Raw genomic sequence first — 15,051 nt, 5'->3', positions numbered from 1 at the left:
GACCCAAAACCTCATCACATTCCCAAAGGATCCCTGTCCTGGTGGGAAAAGGGGGTGGACTGGACCTAAAACCTCATTGCATTCCCAAGGGATCCCCATCCTTGCGGGAAAAGGGGGTGGGCTGGACCTAAAACCTCATCACATTCCCAAAAGATCCCCATCCTGGCAGGAAAAGGAGGTGGACTGGACCTAAAACCTCATCGCATTCCCAAAGGATCCCTGTCCCAGTGGGAAAAGGGGGTGGACTGAACCTAAAACCTCATCACATTCCCAAAAGATCCCCATCCTTGTGGGAAAAGGGGTCGAGCTGGACCTAAAACCTAAAACCTGTGGGAAGGAGGAGCTGTTCCCACCAGCTCAGCCTGGAATACTGAGGGGAAAGTTGGGAATGAGTCATGGAGCTGTGTCGTCCCTCACAAAGGGAAAATTGGGATGCTGTGGAATGGGTTGGGCTTTTCCCCGGGGGTCTGTCCCTCTGCAGGGATTATCCACAGGATTCTATGGGATTCTTCATGGAATTCTGTAATTCCAACCCCGAATCCATGGTTTTTTTGGCTTTCCCAGTATGAAAACCAGACCAAGCTGGCGCTGGTGGGGAACTGGGGCACCACTGGCCTCACTTATCCCAAATATTCTGACGTCACCGGCCGGATCAAGCTTCCCAAGGACAGCTTCCGGCCTTCCGCAGGATGGACCTGGGCTGGGGATTGGTTCATCTGCCCAGAAAAGACGTGAGTGGGGCTTTTCCACCGAGGATTCCCGGGAATCCCAAAATCCGGTGGCAAAATCTGGGCTGCCCCCGTGGTTCCTCATCTGTGCCCACGGAAGTGATTCCCCCTCATCCGAATCTTGGGATGCTCCAAAACTCTGAGGCGCTTTGGGGTGGGATTTTCATCCTGGTTTGGGTTTTTCCTGAGGAGGAGCTTTGCTTGGAGGGGCAGGAGAAATTTGGAAGGAGGAAGGTGGGGGGGAGAATCCCTGATTTTGGCGAATCCCGGGATTCAGGTTGTTGCACGACGTGGATGCCGGGCACCTGAGCTTCGTGGAGGAGGTGTTTGAGAACCAGGTCCGGCTTCCCGGAGGGCAGTGGATCCACATGACCGATTCCTACACGGACGTGGTGAGGGAAAACTGGGAATTCTGGGAGCCGGGCTGGAATCCCGGGGGAAATTTAGGGATCGGTTTGGGTGAAAATTCCCTGTGTCCCACAGAACGGGGAGAAGGTCCTTCCCAAGGATGAGATTGAGTGTCCTCCAGGCTGGAAGTGGGAAGATGTGGAATGGGACACAGATCTCAACAGGGCTGTGGATGAGAAAGGTACCAAAGACGGAATTTGGGGATCTGGGATTTGGGAATTTTGGGATCCTGGAATTTTGGGGACCTGGAATTTGGGAACTTTGGGATTTCTTTCCATGGCCTATGGATGAAAACATTCCCATGGCTGTGGCACCTTGATCAGGAGAAGGGATCAGGTTCTGGGAGATCCTTTTCATTTGTCTCTCCCTGGAGCTGTGGGATGGGAATTCCCAAAGGCAGTGCTGGGATAATCTGGGAAGATCCTGCTGGAAAAGAAAACACCGGGCTGGAGACTACTGGGATGGTCCTGGGGGTTGGAATGGCTGGAGGGAGGGAGGGAAGAGTCCTCAGGGTGTGATTTGGAGCCAAGGACACCACGGATCCATCCCTGGGCATTCCAGAGGGATGGATTGTGCCGTAAGGAGGGAAATACAACTGGGAAATTGTGCTGGATTCAGCCACGCCTTCACTGCTGGAAATTCCTGGTGGGAGCCAAGGCCGGGAGGCAGGGAGGCTCTTCTCCCACCTCTACCAGGTATTCCCTTCTTCCCAAGGCTGGGAATACGGGATCACAATCCCGCCGGAGCGCAAGCCCAAGGCCTGGGTGCCGGCGGAGAAGATGTTCCACACCCACCGGCGCCGGCGCTGGGTGCGGCTCCGCCGGCGCGACCTGGAGCGCATGGAAGCCGTGAGAAAGGTGGGATTGGCTGGGAAAAGGTGCCACGGGATCGGGATGGGGCCCTGTCCCTCCGGGTGGGGGCCTGGCTTTGCGAGGATCTGCTTTTCCTTGGAGACTGGGGAGGCTCGTCCCGGTTTCCAGTGGAAAACGCCACATTCCCGGGGTGGAGAACATTCCGGAGGGATTGGCTGGGATGTGGGGTGGGATGGGGACATCCAGGAAAGTCCGGGAGTGTGGGAAATGGGGGAGGGCCGGTTTCCCAGCCTGTCCCTATCCCGCTTCCCTCTAGATGGTGCCATTGGACCGGGAATGCTGCTTCCACTCCTCGGTCCCCCTCCCTCCTCCCCGCCGCTTCCCAGGGCCACTTGTCTCCCTTCCCTGAAAATTTTTGGGAAAACTGTAGCCACTCTCACCCCATTTGCTGTGGGTGTCACCGGGAGAAAAACCTTCCAGGGCTTGGGGTGGATGATCCAGGGGAAATTCCAGAGGCGTTAGAGTTATGGGAGGAGTTGGGATTATGGAAAAGGGAGAAGTGGGATGGGATGCAGGGCTGCTGGAGCTCCACAGGCCTGGGCAGGGTCTGGCCCCAGCCCAGGGATCCCGCTCCAAGTGGGATTTGTCCCAGAGATTGGGGGAAGGATGGGATTCCCCCCCAGGGGGGATCCAGCAGTGGTAATGGTTGGATTGGGAGAATCCAGGTCCATCCTGGGAATGTCCCAGGCCAGGTTGGACAGTGGGGCTTGGAGCCACCTGGGTCGGTGGGAGGTGTCTCTGAACATGGAATGGGGTGGAATGGGATGGGATTATGGGATTTAAGGTCACTTCCCACCCAAACTATTCTGGGATTCTGGAGCCCCTCTGCTCTGGAGCCAGGATGGGAGAGCTGGGAATGTTCCCCTGGAGAAGGGAAAATTCTGGAGAATCTTCAGAGTCCCTGGAGGGGCTCCAGGAGAGCTGGAGAGGGACTGGGGACAAGGGACAGAGGGACAGGAGGCAGGGAATGGCTGCCACTGGGAAAGGGGAGATTGGGCTGGGATCTTGGCAAGGAATTGCTGGCTGGGAGGGTGGGCAGGGGCTGGGCTGGAATTCCCAGATTTGCTGGGGCTGCCTCTGGATCCCTGGCAGGGTCCAAGGCCAGGCTGGATGGGGTTTGGAACACACTGGGATGGAGGGAGGTGTCCCTGGAAGTGGCTGAGCTTTAAAGCCCTTTCCATCCCAAACCATTCCATGATTCCATGGCGATCTCCACGGCTTTTCCCAACTGAAACCAAATGACCTCAGAGATCTTTCCCATCCTGAATGTTCCTATGATTCTCCAAGTTATTCCATGACTCCATTCCGTGACTCCAACCTGGGGGAGGCACAGGGAAAACCCTGGGGTGCATCAACCATATCCAACAACATCCCGAAAAACCTAAATCCAGCTTTTGGGTCGATCCTGGGAAACCTGATCCCCGTGATCCCTGTCTGGCAGCACAAGCAGGAGGAGCTGGACGGGGATGGTTGGGAATACGCTTCCCTCTTCGGCTGGCGCTTCCACCTCCAGCAGCGCCGCTCCGACTCCTTCCGCCGGCGCCGCTGGAGACGCCGGATGGAGCCTCTGGAGCGCACCGGCCCCGCCGCCGTCTTCGCCTTGGAAGGGGCTCTGGTAGGGAACAGCTTCTCCCATTCCCAAATTTCTGCCTGGGAATGTTACGGCCACTTGTTATCGGCCGCTCGTTATCTGTTTTCCGTTATCCGCCCTCTTTGTTCCCCGCTTTTCCTCTTTGTTCCCGACTTTCTCCGCACTCTGGATTTCCCAACCCGCTGGTTTTCCAATGATTCCATGAGAGCCAAAACAGCACAAAGCTCCCATTCTGTGTTTTTATGGAAGTTTTTTCCTCTCCTGTTTGGCTTTTTTTCCCCCTTTTTCCTTGCTCTGTCTTTCCCTCCAATCCAGAGTTGATCCCTTTGGGATAAAAGCGGCTCCGTGGTGTTTTCCATGAGCTGTTCCCGTCTTGGGGGGCTGCCTCTCACCCCCAGTGCTCCTGGCGGGATTGTTCCTATTCCCCTTTTTCCCATGGGATCCGCAAATGGGAATTCTCAGCCTTGGAAATCGTTCCTTTTCCCACAAACATTCAGAGGCCAGTGGGGAATTGGGACAACTCAGGAATCTCCAAGAGCTTTTCCAACCTGGATTTTAGGATTCTGGGGAACGCTGGAAGCCCAGACTCTTTTTGGACACCCCAGAGAATTCCATCTCGAGGGGAATCCTGGCTCTGGAGGTGATCCCAGCATTCCTGACTTTCCACTGTTTTCCTTGCAGGGAGGAGTGACAGACGACAAGAGCGATGATGGAAAATCCGACGGAAAATCCGCGTCCACCCTGAGTTTCGGAGTCAACAGGCCCACAATCTCCTGCATTTTTGACTGTGAGGACCCCGGGGGAGCGGGAAAGGCGTTTCCCATCCTTTTCCCAGAAAAAGATGGAAAAATAAAGATGGAAAAAGGGCGGAGGGGAGGACGGTGCTTATGGGAACATCCACAGGCTCCAGGATCGGAGTTTGGGATATCCCGGGGGGATTAAGCCGGGGCTCTCTCAGATGGGAGATGAGCGATGATGGAATCTCCCTGGGATCTTTTCCATGTGTCCCGTTCTTCCGGCAGCCGGGAACAGATTCCACCTGCGCTGTTACCTCTACCAGGCGCGGGATCTCATTGCCATGGACAAGGACAGCTTCTCCGGTGAGTCCGGTTCTGTACCGGCATGGAATTCTGGGAAGAGAGGGACCATCCATGGGCAGGGACACCTCCCACTGTCCCAGGTGGATCCAGCCTGGCCTTGGTCATTCCCAGGGATCCAGGGGCAGCCCCAGCAAATCTGGGAATTCCAGCCCAGCCCCTGCCCACCCTCCCAGCCAGCAATTCCTTGCCAAGATCCCAGCCCAATCTCCCCTTTCCCAGTGGCAGCCATTGCCTGGCTCCTGTCCCTCTGTCCCTTGTCCCCAGTCCCTCTCCAGCTCTCCTGGAGCCCCTTTAGGCCTGGAATGGGCTCCAGGGAATCTCTGGAGCCTTCCCTTCTCCAGGCTGGATATGATGTAGCACAGGGAGAAACTTCCATGGGATATGGCCAGGGAAAATTCCGGAGGGTGACAGGATTTAATCAGGACCTCGGCACAGTCTGGCCCCTTCTTCTCCAGCATCCTCAGGAAATTCCTTATTGGATTCGATCCAGTAGAAGGTTCCCAGCCCATGGGTTTGGATCTGGATGATCCCTAAGGTCCCTCCCATCCCAAAACAGTCTGGGATTCCATGATTCCATAATTTCTTAGCATCCCCCTTCTCCCAGCTGTACAGGGAGACAGCAGTCCCTGGGATTTGGGATTTAGGAAGGGGATTTCCATGGAAAAAAGGGAATCCAGGTGGAAAACAGGGGCTGGCCTCTGTGGAGGAGTTTTCCATGTCCTGCTGCTCCACCCTTTCCCATCATAAGCCCAGGGATTTCTGAAATTCCCAGGATTGTTCTGGTGGGGTCAGGACTTCCCATGCTGGGTTTTTTTGGGAAAAGAAAGAAGTCTGAATAGGAAAATCCTTTTATCCATGGGATTTCTGTGCTGGAGGTGCTTGGATGGTTGGATGCAGGTGGAGCATCCCTCTGGAATGTGGTTGAGGGGGGATGGAATGCCGGAAAATCCCACATTCTCATCCCTGGAGGCTGGGCCATCCCAGCCAGGCATTCCCATTAATGCTTTGGAGCTGGAAAAGTGGGAAAAGGGAATGTCACCTCCTCTGGATCAGAGCTTGCATGATGGGGAATGTCCCAAATCCCGGGAAAAGAGTCCACTGGTGGGAGAGATCCAACATCTCTCGAGGGCTATCCCTGCTCGATTCCCATGAGAATTTACTGAGGGATTTGGGTGGGATTTCCCTCCAAATTCTGGGATTTCAGCCCCACTTGGAACAACACATCCCAGGAATGATGGGAAACAGGGTCAATCCCAAAACTGGGGAAGCAGCTGGACCGTGATCCTGAGGGAATCCTGCTTTTCCCTGTAGTTGGAATAATGTGATTTTTGGGAATAAACACCCCAGAGCATCCAAAAAAATCCCCCAGTGCCTGCTCCCGCCTGGAATTCCCACAAAAGGCTCCTTGTTGGGATGAGGAGGTGGGAGCGAGGTGAGCTCATGGCCCGGGAGGGGAGTCCGGAATCGTTTTCCTTTGGAAAAATCCCGGCCAAGGACAACACGAGCGGCAACGTTCCACAATGTGGGATTGTGATTCCCGCTGCCGGGAATAAAGGAGTTCATTAAAGGAGCTCGGCAGTTGGAAAAATAAACATTCCCTGCTCCCAACAAAGGGGCTTTAGAGAGGCTTCCATGAAAAAAAAAAAAAAAAAAAAAGGGAGGAGAAGGGAGGGAAAAATGGGGGGAAAAAAAAGGGGGGAAAGCAACTCCAAATCCGGGGTTTTTTGTTTATTGTAAAGGATTTGGCTGAGGAAAAGTGGGAAAGGCTCTTCCCAGACTGGGTTGTTGGGAATGTCCGAGTGGTCCTGGACTGTTAAGTGTGGATAGAGGGGGAAATCCAGCCCCTGGTGCCCCAATTCCTTGGAAAAGGGGGTGTAAAGGGGGAATGCTGCTGGGATCAGCTGGCCTTGCTTCCAGGGGGTGTGGGGCAATCCTGGGATATCAATGCAGTGGTTTGGGGCATCATCCTGGGATCCGGATCCAGGAATGTGCCATTTCCTGGGATCTGGATCCAGGACTGTGCGATTTTCCTGGGATCTGTATCCAGGAATGTGCGATTTTCCTGGGATCTGGATCCAGAGATGTGTGTGGGCTGTTCCTTGGATCTGAATCCATGGGCGTGGGATAATCCTGGGATCTGCACCCAGGGATTTGTGGAATAATCCTGGGATCTGAATCCAGGGGCGTGTGGGATAATCCTGGGAGCTGCATCCTTTGGCTCCCATTAAAGCCCCCAGGGATGTGTGGGATGTTCCTGGAATCTGCATCCAGGGATGCATGGGATGCTCCTCTACCTCCCAGCCAGGAATTCCTTCCCAAGATCCCAGCCCAGTCTCCCCTTTCCCAGTGGAAACCATTCCCTGGGTCCTGTCCCTCCTTCCCTTATCCCAAATCCCTCTCCAGCTCTCCTGGAGTCCATTTAGGCCCCGGAAGTGGCTCCAAGATTTCCCTGGATCTTTAGAACAATCTCAGCTCTCAGACTGAGCTTTTCCAGGTGGAAAAACGCCTGGAAAACTGGGCAGTTTGGGCTTGGAATGCTGAATTCCAGGTGGGATAGACTGGGCAGCTCCTCTCTCCTCAAGCAAGACCTGAGGGAACTCAGGGTGAGATGGAGCGAGCTGAGAATTCCCAAATTCTTTGGGAGCCGGTTCTGGATGGAGCTTGGAATTCCGGGAAGAGCCAGAGCTGGGATCCATCCCTGAATCCCAACCCTTGAATCCCATTCCCGCAGATCCCTACGCCATCGTGTCCTTCCTGCACCAGAGCCAGAAGACGGTGGTGGAGAAGAACACCCTGAATCCCACCTGGGATCAGACCCTGATCTTCTACGAGATCGAGATTTTCGGGAATTCTCAGGACGTGGCCGAGTCCCCTCCCAACATCCTGGTGGAAATCTATGACCACGACACCTATGTGAGTGTGGCGATTCCCGCTGGGAATTCCCAACTTCCGGAATGCGATGTCCGGCATCTCTGGGTGGTTCGGGCCTTCAGGTGGACATTCCAGAGGGGAAAAATTCCAGGGAAAACCCTGTGGGTGTCCTTGAGGTCCCGTTCATTGAGCTTCCTCATTGTCATTTGAAGTGGGAAAATTAACGGAGTTTCTTCATGGAAAAAAGCTCGGGATAAAGCTGGATGCAGTCATGGAAGTAGGGAAGCGCCCTCTACTGTTTGTGATGTCCAGAGGGTCTGGGAATTATGGAATTCTCAGGGGTCAGTGGCAGGAACTCGAGGTTTTTCCCAGAAAAACGGGGCTGGGGAAAAAAAACCCTGGAAAAACCAAGTGCAGGAGGGAATTGTGTGGAAAAGCACTTGGAATACACCTTGGGAAGGGCTCAGGAATATATCAGGAATCTTTTTCCCCCTCTCCTGCTCCTTCTCAGCAGGAAGCAGGAAAGATTCCAAAGATCCCAGTGTGGAGCAGGGAATGGGATTTTTAGGAGCTGCCAAAGGCACCAAGTTCCTGCTCTGGAAAACCTGGGATAAGAATTCCTAAAAAGGTGTTCTCCTCCTAAAAAGGTGTTTTTCCAGCCTTAGGAATTCCAGGGAGGAGTTGGAAAACTGGAGGCTCTGTGAGCACCAATCCCATTCATTTTCCTGCCCCAATCCCATAACGGGATCATCCCTCGCTCCCAATTTTTGGCTGGGGTGGGGGGGGATGGATTCCTCGTGGAAGAGGGATGGGAAGGACAATCCCAATTCCCATTTCTCTGGAATTCCCTTTCCAGGGCGCGGATGAATTCATGGGACGCTGCATCTGCCGGCCCAGCCTGGAGCGCTCGCCCCGGCTCTCCTGGTATCCCGTCCTCAAATCCGGCCGGAATGTCGGGGAGCTCCTGGCTGCCTTCGAGCTGATCCAGAGGGAAAAGGTGAGATCCATCCCTGAGCCTGGAATGCTCCGGAATTCTGGGTCTTCCTCAGGATCCAGCTTTTCCAGGCAGTGGGTTTGTCCATTGGTGCCTTTGGGGCCTGCGAAGAACCGGAGGGGTTTGGGATTTGTCCCTTTTTGAGGGATAATTCCATAGGATGAGGTTTTTGAGGGATAATTCCATAGGATGAGGTTTTCCAGGTGGGGAAAGAGGTGGTTTAGGGTTGGCCTGATGGAAAATGCAGAATTCCAAGTGGGATGGGCTGGATGGATCCTTCTCTCCTCGGACAAGTCCTGGGGAAGTCTCAGGGATATCGAGGGAGCTGGGAATTGCCAAATCCATAAGGAATGCTGCCCTTTCCTTTGGGTTATTTCTGGAGGGGGTTTAGGAGAGCCGAAGCCACTCCAGCTTTTCCAATGGCTGCATCCCGGATGTGCCAGGAAAAAAGGGATGGCTTGGGAAGCTCAGTCCCTGTATCCTATTCTTCCTTCCCAGCCCTGAAGTTTATCTGGGAATGGGAATCCCACAATTCCCTCTTCCCTGGAAATCCCAGCCCAAACACCAGGACAAGGCCCCAAATATCCACAGTGGCCTCTTCCTCCTCCTCATCCCTCAGAACTGGATGGGAAAGGCCTTGGAAAAGCCTTGGAATGAGGTGTGCTCCCAGAGGAGCTGTTTGATCCCAGTGGGAATCATCTGGGTGGCTTTGGTGCTTCCCGGCTGGATGAGAATCCAGGATTTTTAGAGCTGGGGATGGAAGGGGCTGAAGTTTCCCTCCTGGAAAAAGAGGAATTAGCAGTGTGAATGTTAATGGGAATTGTGTTCTCTCCCTGCAGCCGGCTGTTCATCACATCCCTGGATTTGAGGTAATTCCTGACTCCTCCTTGCAAACCCAGCATCATTCCCAGCTTTCCCAGGGATTTGGAGCCCGTTTCCAGCGCTGCAGCAATCCCTCCATCCTCTCCCAGGGAATTCTTTTAGGATGAAGGAATCCTAAAGCACAGAGATTCCACTTTTCCTCAGCTGATAAGGAAAACTGGGAGTGGGGCAGCTCCTTCCTGACAGGGCAAATTTATCCCATTCCAGAGGATCACGTGGAGGTGCTCCAAAGGCTCTGGAGCCAGGCTGGGAGGGCTGGGAATGTTCCCCTGGAGAAGGGAAAATTCCAGGGAATCCTCAGAGTCCCTGGAGGGGCTCCAGGAGAGCTGGAGGGGGGCTGGGGACAAGGGACAGAGGGACAGGAGCCAGGGAATGGCTGCCACTGGGAAAGGGGAGATTGGGCTGGGATCTTGGCAAGGAATTGCTGGCTGGGAGGGTGGGCAGGGGCTGGGCTGGAATTCCCAGATTTGCTGTGGCTGCCCCTGGATCCCTGGCAGTGCCCAAGGCCAGGTTGGATCCACCTGGGATAGTGGGAGGGATGGGATCCCATCCTGGATGGGATTTAGGGATTTTTCCTCCCCAAACCATTCCATGATTCCCTTTGGATGTCAGCTCCAATTATAAACCTTGGGATGGGCTTAGGGATGAGAATTCCTGTAATTCCAATCTCTCCTCCTCTTTCCCAGAGCGAGCTCTCCTCCAGCCTGGATGAGGTGAGTCTTTGGGAATTCCTTATTATCATCTTGGAATTGTTCAAACTTGCTTCCTTGGGAAATCCTCTTTTTCCCAGATTGGGTCAAGTTGGGAGCATCAGAAATTTGGGAATATGAGTGACCTCTGGCCAGGTGGGCTTTTCCTTATGGCTGGGAATGTTGGGATCCATTTACCCTCTGGAATGAGGTGTCCCGGGCATACCGGAGCCAGAATGCTGGGCTGCCCTTGGGAAACCCCAATTCCAAACTTTCCGTAGGGAATTTGCTGTGAATCAAGGATGTGCTGGGCTGTTCCAGTTGTGCTGAAGGAAATTTTCAGCCCTCATCCCGGGAAAAATTCAGAGATGGGTTGGATGGGGCTTGGAGCGACCTGGGATGGTGGAAGGTTCCCTGCCCATGGAATGGGATGAGTTTTCCAATGGAAAGTGTTCCATGATTCCATCATTCCCACGATTCTGATTCCACACCCAGAATCCCAAGACTTCATCCTTGTGCATCCCATGGAGCCAATCCCAGGCTGAACCAAGAGTTGGGATCTTGGAAAACTCCAGGCAGGGAAAGGGAGCAACTCTTGGAATGTTGTGGTGGTGCTCTGAGCCGTTAATCCCAAAATCCAGGAGACGAGCTAGGAAAGACCTGAGCCACATTCCCAGGAAAGGTTGGATTGGATGGGATAAACACATTTTCCCAAGAATTTTTTCCCACCCAAACCGCCTTGCCTTGGGAGCTCATCCCGCTGTTCCATATTGTCCGTAATCATCTCTCTCCTCTTTTTTCCTCCATTTCTTCCCACCGCCGGAATTCCGGGATGGGGCGGAATTCCACAGCTCTGCATCCCTGCCTTGTTCTCGGAGGGGCTCCTCCAATGGGTATCACTCCCTTCCCTCTCCTTCCCTTTTCCCAGAATCCAAGAAAATCCCGGCAGAGCCTTTCTGGGAGAGCAGGATTGCAGGAACCTCATCCCGACAAAATTCCTGAGGCTGCATCCCGAGTACTGGTGCCAGCCGGAGCCTCCGGTGCCCCATGGATGCTCCTGAAGGACCAGGCTGGCTCCATCCTTATCCATTTTTTCTTGGGAATGGCCTTTTGGGGCTAAATTCCCACTGAACTCTGGGATTTATCTTTGGATCGCATCCCAGCTTCCATTTAAACTGGGAATCTTTTCCAGCCTTTTTTTTGTCTTGGCCTCATCCGTGTTGATTTTCACTCATCCTGGATCCAAATCCGGGTTGGAATCCATGATCTCCAGAGTTCCCTGCCGCCTGGATTCCCTCGGATTTATCCTTGTTCAACCCATCCTGGCTCCCAGCGGGATTTTCATGGATTTTCCTCCCTCCAGCCGGCTTTGTCTGGGAATTGCTTTTTCCCAGTCCTATCCTGATCCTTCCATGCTCCCGCCTCGTCCCTGGCATTCCCTGCTCATTCCCATCTGTTCCAACATTCCGTCCTCTGACATTCAGCTGGAATCCAGGAGAAGGCCTGGAAACCCGCTGGGAGAGCAGCAGGAAGGATGTAAAAAAACCTGGAATGACGCAGGGTTAAAATCCAAGTTGATCCTGGAGAGGATGGATGGGGCAGGCGCTCTTTCCCAAGGATTTCCCACTGGATTTGCCGAAGGATTGATCTCTAAAATCCCTTCCAACCCAAACCATTCCATGATTTCGGGCCTGGGCAGCCTGAAATGAGTTTTTTTTGGGAATTAGAGTTCCAGAGGTAGCCCAGGGAATGTGGGAATTCTCTGCAGCTCTCCCTTCTCCTTTTGGTTATCCCGGATAAAATTCCCATTCCTTGCCAGCACTAACCCATGCTGGGAGCATGTGGATGATGGGATGGAGGAATGGCTGCTCCATGTGGGAATCCCAGGCACCTCCTCCCACATGGAATTCCCAAAAACCTCCTTCTAACAAGCAGCAGGAGTCATGAACCAGCAATTCCCAAGGAAAATTAAATCTTGGAATTTTGTAGGAAGGGGGGTTGGAATTGGATGATCCTTAAGGCCCTTTCCAACCCCAACCATTCCATGATTCCATGTGGAAAATCCCTTTGGAGAGCCAATCCCTCACCCAGTCCCATAATTAAAACACACCCACACATCACTGAATCCAAAAAAATTCCATCTGGAAGAGAATTCCATCCTCCTGGGATGGATTTCCAGAGGTTCTGTTTTCATTCCGGCCTTTCCGGGGGCTCTGGGAGATGCAGGAAAAGGGGAGGAATTCTGGCTCCCACTCTCCTCTTCCAGAAAGGAAAACTGAGGATTCCTTGGCTGCCTCCCAGATTTGGGATGATCCCAAAGGAATTCCCAGGTAGTTTCACCTGAGCCCTGTCCCACGGATTTCTGGGTTATCCATGAAATGTGGGATGAACCACAGCCCCTTCCCGGATCCAGGGGCAATGCCAATCCCCCATCCCACAGCGCTGCTCCCGCTAAATTTTTTGGGAATCACACAACTACGAGCCCCCCGCTGCTGCTGCTGCTGCTTTATCCCTGCCACAATCCCAGGATGGGATAGAGGCGTTTCCATCCTGTCATTCCCTAAAAATGGCTTAACCTCGGCCAGGAGATCCCTGGGAAAAGCTCAGGAATGTTGGATCTTCTCTAGGATGGATTAAAGAGATTAAACCGCTTTTCCGGCACCTCCATCCTGCCATTCCTCACCTTTCTCCTCTGGCTGTCCTGGATTTCCTGGGAGAGATCCGTTAGGCAAGGATGGAGATTCCGGGCGGATCCAACATGGATCTCATCCTGGCGCTTCCTGATGTTTTCCTTTCCCTCTCCGCTCCCGCAGTCCGCGGATTCCGACCTTCCCTACCCGCCGCCGCAGCGGGAGCCCAACGTTTACATGGTCCCGCAGGGAATCAAACCCGTCCTGCAGCGCACGGCCATCGAGGTGAGCCACGGATCCGGGAATGAGAGCCGGGAACGCCATCCCAGATGGATTCTGGGGTGCGATTCCAAAAGAACAAAAAAGAGGTTCCAGAGGGAACTTCTGGCTCTGCACAATTCCCTGACAGGAAGGTGGAGCTGGGGGTTTTGGGATCTGATCCAAGGGAACGAGGGATGGGATAAGGACAAAGTTCAGGGAGCGAGGGATGGGAGAAGGATGAAGTTCAGGGAACAAGGAATGGGATAAAGATGAAGTTCAGGGAAGAGGGAATGGGATAAGGATGAAACTCAGGGAATGAAGGATGGGATAAGGAGGAAGTTCAGGAAACAAGGAATGAGATAAGGATGAAGTTCCGGAAACAGGGAATGAGATAAGGATGAATTTCAGGGAACAAGAAATGGGCTAAAGATGAAGTTCAGGGAATGAGGGAAGGGATAAGGATGAAGTTCAGGGAAAAAGGGATGGGAGAAGGATTAGGATGAAGTTCAGGGAAAAAGGGATGGGATAAGGATAAGGATGAAGTTCAGGGAACGAGGGATGGGATAAGAATGAAGTTCAGGGAATGAGGGATTGGAGAAGGATGAAGTTCAGGGAAAAAGGGATGGGAGAAGGATTAGGATGAAGTTCAGGGAACAAGGAATGGGATAAGAATGAAGTTCAGGGAATGAGGGATTGGAGAAGGATGAAGTTCAGGGAGCAAGGAATGGGATAAAGATGAAATTCAGGGAAGAGGGGATGGGATAAGGATGAAACTCAGGGAATGAAGGATGGGATAAGGAGGAAGTTCAGGAAACAAGAAATGAGATAAGGATGAAGTTCAGGGAACAAAAAATGGGTTAAAGATGAAGTTCAGGGAATGAGGGATGGGATAAGGATGAAGTTCAGGGAATGAGGGAAGGGAGAAGGATAAGGATGAAGTTCAGGGAACAAGGAATGGGATAAGAATGAAGTTGAGGGAAAAAGGGATGGGAGAAGGATGAAGTTCAGGGGAAAAGGGCTGGGATAAGGATGAAATTCAGGTTGGATATAAGGGGGAATTTCCTCATGGAAAGGCTGATCAGGCATTGGAAGTGCCCGGGGAGCTTTGGAATCCCCATCCCTGGAAGTGTCCAAGGAATTCCTGGTGCCAAGGTGGGGGATCGGTCACGGGTTGAACTCGATGACCTTGGAGGTCTTTTCCAACCTCAAGGATTCCATAATTCCCGCCCCTGCTTGTCCTCCATGGCTGGACCTCCACGTTCTCTTCCACTGCTGAGGAGCTCCATGGAAGCCTGGAAGCAGAGCTTTGGCTCAGGATTTGGTGTCCCCTCATCCCACAGATCCTGGCCTGGGGGCTGAGGAACCTCAAGAGCTTCCAGCTGGCCAGCGTGACCTCGCCCAGCCTGCTGGTGGAGTGCGGCGGGCAGCGCGTCCAGTCCGGCGTCATCAAGAACGTCAAGAAGAACCCCAACTTCGACGTCTGCGTGCTCTTCATGGAAGTGGTGAGGTCCCAGCAGGCCTGGGGTGGCGCAGGGGGAAGGGAAGGCCCTCAAAAATGGGGAAAAGTACCTTAAAATCCTGTAAAAATGGGTCTGGTGGAGGACCTCAAAGTCCCAGAAAGGCGGATTTTTGAAGGGCCTGGAGGTCCCATAAAAATGGAAACTCAAAGTTTCATAAAAATGGAAACTCAAAGTTCCATAAAAATGTGTCTTGTGGAGGGCCTCAGAGACCCAGAAAAAGGGATCTTGTTCCAAAGGATCTGGAGGTGCCATAAAATTGGATATTGTGGTGAAGGACCTCAAAGTCCCCTAAAAATGGATCTTTCGAAGGGTTTGGAGGTCTCATTAAGATGGCTCTTGTCCTGAAGCACCTGGAGGTCCCATAAAATTGGACATTGGGGTGAAGAACCTCAAAATCCCATAAAATTGGATATTGGGGTGAAGAACCTCAAAGTCCCCTAAAAATGGATCTTGTAGTGGAGGACCTCAAAGTCCCATAAAATATATGTTTTGTCAAGAACCTCAA

At 53.0% G+C, this 15,051-nt stretch overlaps 1 protein-coding gene across 4 annotated transcripts in view; it reads left to right on the top strand.

Annotated features, from left to right (window-relative positions):
* DYSF (dysferlin) overlaps window positions 1-15,051 on the top strand; it is a gene marked incomplete at its 5' end in the record, with an annotated part of 79,401 nt that overhangs the window by 27,314 nt on the left and 37,036 nt on the right. For 3 of the 4 annotated variants that reach the window (XM_084204878.1, XM_084204876.1, XM_084204875.1), the window contains 13 exons: window positions 565-731; window positions 1,006-1,120; window positions 1,212-1,317; window positions 1,851-1,993; window positions 3,450-3,623; window positions 4,281-4,386; window positions 4,622-4,699; window positions 7,431-7,612; window positions 8,427-8,567; window positions 9,404-9,433; window positions 10,133-10,159; window positions 12,949-13,050; window positions 14,367-14,528. In XM_084204878.1, coding sequence (XP_084061004.1) covers window positions 565-731; window positions 1,006-1,120; window positions 1,212-1,317; window positions 1,851-1,993; window positions 3,450-3,623; window positions 4,281-4,386; window positions 4,622-4,699; window positions 7,431-7,612; window positions 8,427-8,567; window positions 9,404-9,433; window positions 10,133-10,159; window positions 12,949-13,050; window positions 14,367-14,528 — 1,533 coding nt within the window. Of the gene's footprint in view, window positions 1-564; window positions 732-1,005; window positions 1,121-1,211; window positions 1,318-1,850; window positions 1,994-3,449; window positions 3,624-4,280; window positions 4,387-4,621; window positions 4,700-7,430; window positions 7,613-8,426; window positions 8,568-9,403; window positions 9,434-10,132; window positions 10,160-10,986; window positions 11,029-12,948; window positions 13,051-14,366; window positions 14,529-15,051 lie in introns of all 4 variants that reach the window. The other variant, XM_084204877.1, reaches the window with a different exon arrangement.

This window comes from Fringilla coelebs (assembly GCF_963513975.1).
Source record: "Fringilla coelebs genome assembly, chromosome: 4".
Lineage (NCBI taxonomy): Eukaryota > Metazoa > Chordata > Aves > Passeriformes > Fringillidae > Fringilla > Fringilla coelebs.
Note: the sequence above shows the minus strand (reverse complement) of the source record. Positions and strands in the feature narration are given on the sequence as shown.